The following is a 10,307-nucleotide window of genomic DNA, read 5'->3' on the forward strand; positions in this document are numbered from 1 at the left end:
CGCTGCAGAATCCTACGTGCTGCCAATTATTCTCGTTGACTCGCCCTCTCTCCTCTCTCGCTCTCTCCTGTGGAAGTGGGAGTGCCAAAAGAAGGAGCGAGGGAGGGAGAGAGAAGCGAGTAAGAAAGAGAGAGAGGTGAGGGGTAATTATAGGAAGAGCGGAAGGAGTCGTTCAGGTTTTGTAGGCTGAACTCTCTCGTAGGTAAAACAGGGAATTGCAGCCATCGAATTGCTCGCCTTGAGCTTCTCAGGTTTTCCTGACCACAGAGCAAACTATTCACAGCGCCGCATCTTTCGCGAAGACTAAAACGAAGGCCTCAAGTTCTTGATAACGGCTTTTGAGTGGTTAATTAAATATTACCCTATTACTATTTTTTTTTAATATCTTGATCTTTAGATTTAAAATATTTATTTTTATTTATCCTAACATCATCGATATTGATGGAAGCATAAAAACGATAGCCAAAAGGATAATTTTAATATCTCAATTATATTTTTGATGGTTATGGATGACGATGTTGTTGGGAGCCACGACAATTACATTGGCATTGATGTAGATGCAAAGCCACTAGAGGTCGCGACAATTGTTTTGGCGTCGACGTAAATGTAGAGCGATAAAAGGGTGACGATCTTCTACGAGCCAAGCACGACCTTCTTTTATTGGGCCTACGATGTATCTGTCCATGATGCCAACTTTCACATGGCTCGTCATGTTCGCTAAGTCACATATGTTGTTTGCTATTTCCTCGATGCTAGATGTCACATCTTTAGTGCAGGTCCACGTCGAGTCCACCCCTTTGCACTTTTTACGATCTCAATCCTATTGCCTCCCCTTCACACTCCGTGGCTTTCTTATCCTTTAGCTCTTGTTTCTCCACCTCCAAGTCTACGATGATCCTTGGATAAAGAAGTCTACAGATCCTCTATGGATAGGCATGAAGCGGATAGCGTAGGGTAGTTGAGGAGAGGGTGGTGGCTGTCCTATCAAGATGGAGCTGGAGGATGAGGTTATGTGGTTGGCCTGCACAAAGAAAAAATTATGGCCCTACCACTATAGGTGGCCCTTGTAGCCACGTAGTGGTTTACAATCAAGCTTCAAGAGCAAGATACGAAAACAGAAAGGGGTAATTGGGCGATGCTTTAATGATTGAAGGCATGCTCCAGATTGCTTACGGGGCTAATCATCGCAGCGTTGCAAATCTCCTAGGTCACCAATGCAGTTGCCGAGTACTCTACATCGTCCTCTTCCTTCTTTCTTATTTCCTCAACTCTTGTCACTATTCTTCCTCTGCATCCACGACAACTACCCGTGGCCTTGTTGTCGTTCGCTATCACCGAAAACATAACTAGAATGTTGAAATTATTTTTTTATCTATTGTTTTCGTGCTTCTATCGGTAAAACTGATAGTGTTAAGAGAAATAGAGTTAGATATTTTACTTTCATAACTATAGAAATTTCAATATAAATTTTTAAATTTAAATATCGAGATGCTAAAAAGATCTAGCCATAAGATTGAGAGAATAGACGAAGCGTTCTTTGGGTCCTGTTGGGTTCGAGGATAAAGAGATGTAGAGTTGTATTGTAAATCTCTTGGTGCTGTGAACGTTTTCCTCTTGACCAGAGTAATAATCTCATTTACTTGGATGAAAAGGAATAAAACTATGAATTAACTCAAAATATCTGTTACAAATACTTAAGCATCGAGAAAATATTATATGGAACTTTGTGCAATGCTTTCATCGTAAGAAGATGGAATTGGAAGTCCGAATAAAGCCGATCACTCACTTGATAATCTTGTTAGTCTCTTTCTATGCTGACATTTGCACATTCAAATATCATATTATTACTAGTCTAATATCTAATCAAATATTTAATCATCCCTACACATCAATCGATTCTCATTCAAGCATGATGTATTACAATATTAACGACAACATCGCACAATTCAATCGATTCTAATGTTGGTTTGTTCCACATAATAATTTCTATAAATTAATTCTCATTTAAGTATAGTGGTCACTAAAGTTACCTATAACATGTCTCAGGTATACTATCTTATGAGAGATTATATATAATTCTCAGCTCTTTAATCCTCATGATTTTTTAGTTTTTTCATACTAATTTAAGTATCAGAGAGATTTTATCGGATTTACTCCCATTATAACTTTTATATTGACTTACATTGAACTCAATTATTTTCGACACTAAACTCACCATAGGATCTGACAAGACTAGGATTGCTCTTCAATCCTCAATATCTCTAACACATATTGAGCCGCTGGCAATAAGATGGTTTTTGAAAGATAGAAACCTGTAATTGGTATCAAAAGTACCTAAAAGGGGGTGGGATGAGTTGGAAGGCTCATCAACACTACAAAAGAAGAGAACCAAAAGAAGCTAACACATGAGCTTTACAGTTTTGATTCCTAGGTAAATACAAAATGAGTGAGGGGTGTAAATTTTTCCTTCCAAACTCATATGTCTGCCATGATGGTCTTCAGATGCCAAGGTAGAGTTTGAGAGCCATTAACAAGATTGACTACAGCTAATGAGTCAGTATAAATCAGCATGTTCCTCCTCCACTCATTGACTACAGCTAATGAGGCCTTCCAAGACCTCCCTTGCTTCAATTATTACTGAGTTGTAAGACTTCCCTAGCCTGCAAACAAATCAGGAGAAGAAAAGAAACAATCATAGATAGAATATGATGAGATCAAAGTCATTCCTAGCAGGCTCAAGAATCAGAGAATTTAAACTCTCAGGACCCTCAGGCATATGGTGTGTAGAATAGGCTTTATTAAACTTGGTCTTGTTCCTTTTTAGCCATAAACACACAATAAAAAAGGAAAAAAAGAGATGAGGCCTCAGATCCAATAGACAGTGGAATTATGGAAGTTCTTGCTTTCATTTGAACCTAAGCTCCATGAATCAAAGAACTCAAGTTTGATTCATGTTCTATCTTGGAGGAGGAACGAAAAGGATAATGTCATTGGACACTTAAGTAGGATATGAGAGGTAGAAACATGACAGATATGATGGGAGTCTGTTTGATGGTAGAGAAAGTGCACAAAAAGAGATGATGTGGGCAGGACGTTCCAAGAAAGCTTCATAGGAGAAATTTGATTTTGGAGACTACCAAAATATGTCCTTTTAGTCCTCAAAACCTCTATCAGTCATGATTTGTACCATTTATAGATAAGCCCAACATATTGGGTTGTCATATCCAAAAGACATCATAAGATGTATTAAAATTAAAAAAAATTAAATTTTAATCTTATAAGCCAGTAAAATAGGTCTTCCAAAATAGTCTACTTTCAATCGAAGATGATAAAAGATGTACTACAAATTAAAAGTTAAGCATATTCTAAACATTCACTCAGGTGGGCTAATAATTAACGGGGATATTATTTTATGAAAATCAATTTTAATACTAGAAATAAGGCAAATGATATTATTCGACCAAGTGAATGAATTGGAGGAATGGATTGCCAAAGAATAGAGACCTTTATATTTTTTATGTAGAATATACATCCAAAAGAAAAAAAAATTATTGAGAAAGGGTAAGATTCATTTTGCACAAATTATTTTCTGATAGTAATTAGATCCCTAAGACTAAGCCTATTATAAGCGCTTATTATGACAGATAATAATATCTCAATTAACAATGTGAATATAAGATGAGGAAGGAGAGAAACTCCTAATGATATGAGTCATGTCTTAAGATGAAATTCGATATGGTACAATTGAAGAGGAGATGAATAGATCTGGAATTAATAACAAAGTTAACGAGGACCAGTTTACCGAGTTAGAAAATGAGGCTTTTATATTATTTTTAGACTTTGGACATGGCATTATTAACTAAAAGGGTGAGGTAATTGGGAGATAAGTGACACGGAGATAGAAAAACCACAAGGTATTTAATTGGTCAAGTGCCTTCTCTTATGTCGGCTTGATTTACCATATGCTTAGAAATGGGAGAATATTGCTTAATAAAATATAAGTTAGGATATTTTAGATATTAATATTAATATTTGTTAAGTTTTGAAAGATATAAAGAATCTTTAAGATGCTAGAATAAGACTTTACATTGATTTGGAAACTTAGAAGTAGATCATCTGCAAAGAGGGTATAAAATCTTAACCCCCTTGAGGTTGAATGGTGTAATAAATTTGTAGTTGATAAAGGATGAAATAAGAGATGATAGGATTTATTGTGCTATGATAAACAGATATGGCAAAGGGGGTCCCCTTGTTTGATTTTTATGTTAGCCTTAAACCAAGTGGATGCTAGACCATTGATCAAACAAGAGAATAAGAATGGAGAAATATATGTATAAATCTAGTCAACTAACTTTAAAGGAAAATTCTTGAAAAGCAATCCGAATAGCATAAGATAAGGTCAAAAGTCTTCTCGGTGTCAAGTTTAAAAAGCACCAAAGACTTCTTACTTTTAGATTTTGGATATTAAGTGGACAAATTTATTAGCTATAAGAATATTATCATAGATATTCTAACCTTGTATTAATACTGACTACTTAAGGATGATTAAATTATAAAAAAAAAATTTAAGTCTATTGGCCAATACTTTAGATAAAGACTTATAAATAACATTACAAAGTGCCTAAGAATCCTTAATCATGATGGGTTTCTTTCTTTAGAATAAAGATGAGGTGAGTTTTTCCCTAGCTAGAGGATAGAACATTTATGGAATAAAAGTCAAAAATATAATATAATATAGAAAAATTAAGAAGATCCCAAAAACCATTAAAGAATTTGACATTGAGACTATTGGGACTTTGGGCTTTTGCCCGGTCCCATTTGAAGGAGGATAGTATGGATTTTATTGAGGAAAAAAAATTTATAAATATCTTGGTAGGTAGAAGTAGCCAAGAAAAGGAGAGGGGGGCACATTGACAGTCCAAGAAGATTGAGAAGGGAGGGCTCTATAGTTTATAGTACCAAAAGGCAAAGATATAAAATATTTAATTTGAAATGTTACAAGTCATACTTGAATTATCAATGATAGATGAGATCATATTTCTAGTATCAAAAAGTGGTCATTTTATAAAAGAATCTATATTTTTATCACTCAATTCAAGCCATTAAATTTTGGCTCTAGACTATCTTTTAAAGTGGAGTTGTATATTGAGTGTAGAAAATTTGTGATAGAGGGATTGAAGTTGAAGAGTTTTAGCTTTAGTGAGGGAGTTGGAGACATCTTTTGCCTCAAGGTTAGAAAGGTCCTTAAGGGTGCTTTTGATCAAGTTTTCTAAACTAGAACTAACCAACTTGTTCAACTTCCTATAAAAGGATCTAATAGCAAAGAAATCTTGGTGAAGTGAAGTCATAGGATTCAAGGTTTGGACCATAAGTTTAGTGAAGATGGACCGTACAATGTTTGTGGATGTTAGTGTTCTTAGTTCAATAAAACTCAAATTGGAAGAGATGACTCTTATAGAAATTAGAAGATTGGTGGCCAACCATAATGTGATAAATAAAAACTTCTTTAAACAGAGAAGTCCAAGAGAGATTTATAAAAACATATTCTAAACATACATAATACAATTATTTCTAAAAGTGAAGAAATTTTCAAAATATCCTAAGCCAAACAAACTAATATGAAATAAAAATATTTAAAGTTTAACACAAATCTAGTTAAAGAGAAAAGTTGACCTATCAATTTATTAATCACAGAATCAATTACATTCATATCTCTCTACAAGAGCCAAGGAATATTTATAAGAAAATTAATAAAAATTAATTCAATAAGGATCATCAAAGATATGAAAAATTACTTGTATATGTAGCAAAGAGAAGATAATGAGGTATACAATTTATCTAGATAATCAGATTCAAGGATTGGACATTCTTAGCTATCGTAGCGATCTTAAATTTAGATACCTTCCGTAATACTAGTATTCCTCCCGATCTATTAGAGACTAGAAAGAAATTACCCGACCATGCCTTTCCCATATAATGAATGAACTTTTTGGTTATTGTCTTCTTGCTAATAAATTTTTAGAATAATAATTAAGTTCAGATTAAATGAATGGGTTAGTTTAAATAGTGTATCTTTGTAAACTCTTTTACATGTGCTCCAATAATTCCATGATAGCAAGTTAAACATTATGAATTAATAATTTTGAAAGATGAGAAGGAACCTATAAGATCCGACATTGGACATTTAGTATTTAAAATATATTTTTTCATTTTTTTTATGTCGATTCCTAACAAAAAGGATGAAGTGATTGATACTTCTTTGAAGAGGGTGTCGCTTGATCTTATAGCCCTTTTTTGATAGTGTAGTAGTCCACTCTAGTTCAACTTCTCCATTGAAGAAATCCACATATGTAATTGCTCTATCTTTTGCCACCTTCTTGAAAGCTATTGTCATTTTATCTACTAATGAATCAAAGGGAGCAAAAGAGTTGCTAAGTAAGGATAGAGGCTTGGTGGAGAGACCTGCCGGCTTGATAAAGGAACTTGTAAGAGGAATTGTAAAAAGAAGAAATGAATCTCCCTCTATTAGGGAGTGAGAAGTTGGAGTTGGAGACTTAAAATGACAAAGTAGGCGAACATGGTTAGAGAGTAGTAGGGGGGGGTTTATGATAAAGGCTTATTCAAAAGGGAAAAATGAGTGCTCAGCTTTCAGGACACTCTATAATCTCTAAAGCACAAGAAGGCATCAGCGATGAAAATAGTACCAGAGAGCTACAAGCCTGGAACTCAATGGGCAACTACCATAGCTTTAGAGAATAGGGGGAAGGAGAAGTAGAGCAATCGAAAATATTGATTGACTAACACAAAGAGATGATGACTATATACCCTAGGTGGACTTTGTGAAGGCACTATCATTGACTCAGGTTGGATCAGACTTAGAGGATTAGTGGAAGATGGTGAAACCAAAGTAAGAACATCCAAAACTAGTCATTTACCCTTAACAAAAGAAATAATATTTGACTTGATTGACTTAGCCTTGGGTTGACACTAGACTTGGACACATGGTCCATAGATCAGGTTATCTTCTTCTTCTAGTGAGGTAGCAAAAGCCTCAGAGTCTATAACAATTGGTGGAGAGGACACAATAGATATAGATTCTTGATTTCCTTAACTAAGAGAAATCAGATTAGGTTGATGAAGAGATCGATGAGAAGATGCTCTATGCCCTACCTTCCTACAATTTAAGTAAATATTAGAAAGGTTTTCAAATGCTATGGTTTGAAAGAACTCCATATACCTTGGGGAATATAAAAGGTTAGATCTAAAAGAATACAGAAGTAGATAAACTTACCCCTTGCTTTAGTTACGGTGACTTGATCTAGATTAAGAAATTTACTAATCTGAGAAGTTATTTAGGGTAAGAAGGTAGAGTTTATGAGTTCTAATGGAAGGCTAAGGAGTTGAAGCTAGGTGGAAATAGAATCAATAGTTTTCAAGAGTGGCTAGAAGTTGGGTTTCTAAGAAATAAAGGTTAAGGACTGACCATGAAGAAATAAGGGTCCTCCAAGGAGGACTTTGTTCATCTCCCTCATAGTATGAAACTAAAAGCATAAGAAGCCTCCAGCCATATCTACTATACGGTAGCTTACTGACAGTCCCTAAAGTTTATAAAAGAGATATTTTAGGAGCTCAAGAGATGGGATGTTACTTAAGAAATTATCATAAAAGCTAGTTTATTATTCTTCGTAGGCAAAGGAAACCTCATTTGCATCCAAGATTACACACAATCTTAACTTCTTTTGAATCTTAGATAGCTTATCGTTCAAGGAGGAGTCTGGCTACCAATCGCTAGTCTTTTTGGTTTTCTTGAAAAGATGTGTCGAGGTGAGAGGAGGTTAGGTGGTCACAGTAGGTTGGACGGTTGGAGGGAGAGCTTTAGGGAGAGAATGATACGAAGTAGCATTTTGAGAATTGAGCAAGGGATGCTATAAAGATGGGCAAATAGTAGGAGGGGGAATAAAAGCTAGAGGAGAGGGTTTTGGGGTAATGAAGGTAGGGAGAGGGGGAACATTCCATGTTGGGGGAGGAGATAGAGAAGATAATATCTTTTTTCTTATTTTTGGGCCTTCACTAAGTTAGCATCATTACTTTATACAAAGAGCTATGTGACAATAAATTTACAACTGTTTCTTAAGTTATCTTGTAAAAATATATCACTAGACATCGATCGATCAATTTGTACATAGTCAACCACCCAATTGACAAACTTATAATCTCTCTATATATTTAAATATATATATCTTTAAATATTGATCAAATGTTATCAAAGAGATGATTTCTTTTTGTTGAAAACCTCCACCTAGTTAGTGGTTTTAGAATGATGTGATCCTCATCTTAATTATTATTTGTGAACCTTAATAATTATCTTAAATTCTTTGAAGACTAAGAAGATTCACTAAATAAAATTAAAAAAAAGTCTACTGTTGATGATTCTCCAAAATTATTGCTTCAGGTCCAAATGATTCCGTGTTTTCATAATTATAGATTTTGATCATAACATTAGATAATCAATTCATCTTGATAGATCCAAGGGAATGGCATGAGGATCAAAAGATCAGCACAAAATTTAAGGAGTTGCAGTTGCCCTACATGCAAAGCAAGTCCAAAAGGCAAAACCCAAATGAGGCTAAGTCAGCTCAAAAGAGCCGACAGTCTTCTGCCAGAGCTTCAATTTTGATGCTGGCAAAGCAGGAATACAATGAGGAATAAAGAGCAGTGGTGAAGGATCTAAAGAAAAGACACAACTTGGAAGGTGTTTTGTCTCCCTTCCCTCCCAATCTCTTTTGGGTTTCTTGCAAGTGATGACTACTGGGATTAATGGAATGTTGGGAGCCAGCTTAATATTCAATCCACAGTGACAACTGAGGTGATTATAAAGCTCAAATTTGGCTGAAATATGGTATAAACAATTTAGTCTTAGAGGCAATGTGGGTTTCTTTTTGAACAAAATCATTATGGGAATCTTGTTGCTAACTCTCATAATTTTGAGCAAAAAACTTTGATTTGATCTCAATTGTTTTCAAAATAATTATACTATCATTTGTTGATCAAAACTAGTTAAATTGGATCATTTAATTCCTAACTATCATAGTTTCATTAATATGCATCTACTTTTTCATATATTTGTTCCCTTAATTCTCTTACATCACCTTTCAACCTTGCATCAAAGTCACTGATCAAGAACAATTAACAAATATCAATTTCATAATTCATGAAAGTTGATCCGATAAAAAAAAAATTATGTTTCTGATAGGTTCCACGTAGTTTTATAATTTAGACTTCGCAATAAAGATTTGAATGATTAGGTGATTTTTAAGGTATTCCTTTCGTGACGATATAATTCGAAGTTAAAATGAAAATTCAAGAGACTTATTTTCTTCCAAGAAATGAATTCAAAATTAAGGTAAGGAACAGTTTGCAAGAGAGAGACTAATGACCATAAACACTGAAGTAAAACTGGATATCCAATGAAGTTTATTCACCACATAAACAACCACTGATAGAGAAGAACAGAAGAAGAAGAGAGTAATGCCTAACAAGCTCGACAAGGAAGCCTAAGAACCAACAATGACCAATGCAAAGACCTCCCAATTGAGATCACTTGCTCAACTCTTTGCGATCCCAATCTACCAACTAAAATAGGATCTGAGTTAAGCCAAGGAAGAAGAATGAGCTGCTTCGCCAACATCAACCAGTATCTGTGTCCCCCCTCACATGCTTCTTGCAAGCATTTCTTGGTACCTCCTATAAGACTCCTGCTTCTCCAGCCTAAACTTCTCATAGCAGCTTGCTATGAACTTCTCTGCCAGTCGGTCGATCTCATTTCCGCCACAGCCATCGTCATCATCTCCTGTGGAGGCTTCGGCAGTCTTCTCGTCAAGCCAGTGGAGGTGCTCAGAAGCCGGCGGGTCCATGTCGCAGCCCATGTCATCCGTGGAGATCATCGAATTCCAGGTAGAGTCGTAGTACAGACACTGACTGACGTCGAACTCCTCTGTCTCCGGCGGATCTGGGATGGGAGTGATGTGCGACGAGGGCCGGTGGAGGTATGGCTTGATGGAGCTGAAGAGTTCCTTCTTGCTTCTCCTCCTCCGCTTGATCCTGTAGATGCCGGTGCGGGTGCTCCTCCTGTTGACGAGCTCCACCACCATGGACTTGGCGTTGGTGAGGGCTTGGAGGACATGCCGGATGTGTGGAACGAGGTAGGATCGGAGAAAGGCTTTGAATTTGAGGGTGGATGAGTTTGTTTTCGTAGAGAAATCATAGGAAGAGTGCAGGTAGTTCAGATGGTGGTGGTGGTAAGCCAT

General features: G+C 35.7%; 1 protein-coding gene across 1 annotated transcript; it reads right to left on the minus strand.

Annotated features, from left to right (window-relative positions):
- Nucleotides 1-9,710: 9,710 nt before the first annotated feature.
- On the minus strand, nucleotides 9,711-10,307 carry LOC135594128 (uncharacterized). Its single transcript, XM_065084544.1, has one exon. It carries the CDS (start codon nucleotides 10,305-10,307, stop codon nucleotides 9,711-9,713), a length of 597 nt encoding a protein of 198 aa, XP_064940616.1.

This window comes from Musa acuminata, chromosome BXJ1-9 (assembly GCF_036884655.1).
Source record: "Musa acuminata AAA Group cultivar baxijiao chromosome BXJ1-9, Cavendish_Baxijiao_AAA, whole genome shotgun sequence".
NCBI lineage: Eukaryota > Viridiplantae > Streptophyta > Magnoliopsida > Zingiberales > Musaceae > Musa > Musa acuminata.

Excerpts from the sequence above, each read along its gene's own strand:
- LOC135594128 (XM_065084544.1), bottom strand. The coding sequence starts at position 10,307 with ATGGCTTACCACCACCACCATCTGAACTACCTGCACTCTTCCTATGAT.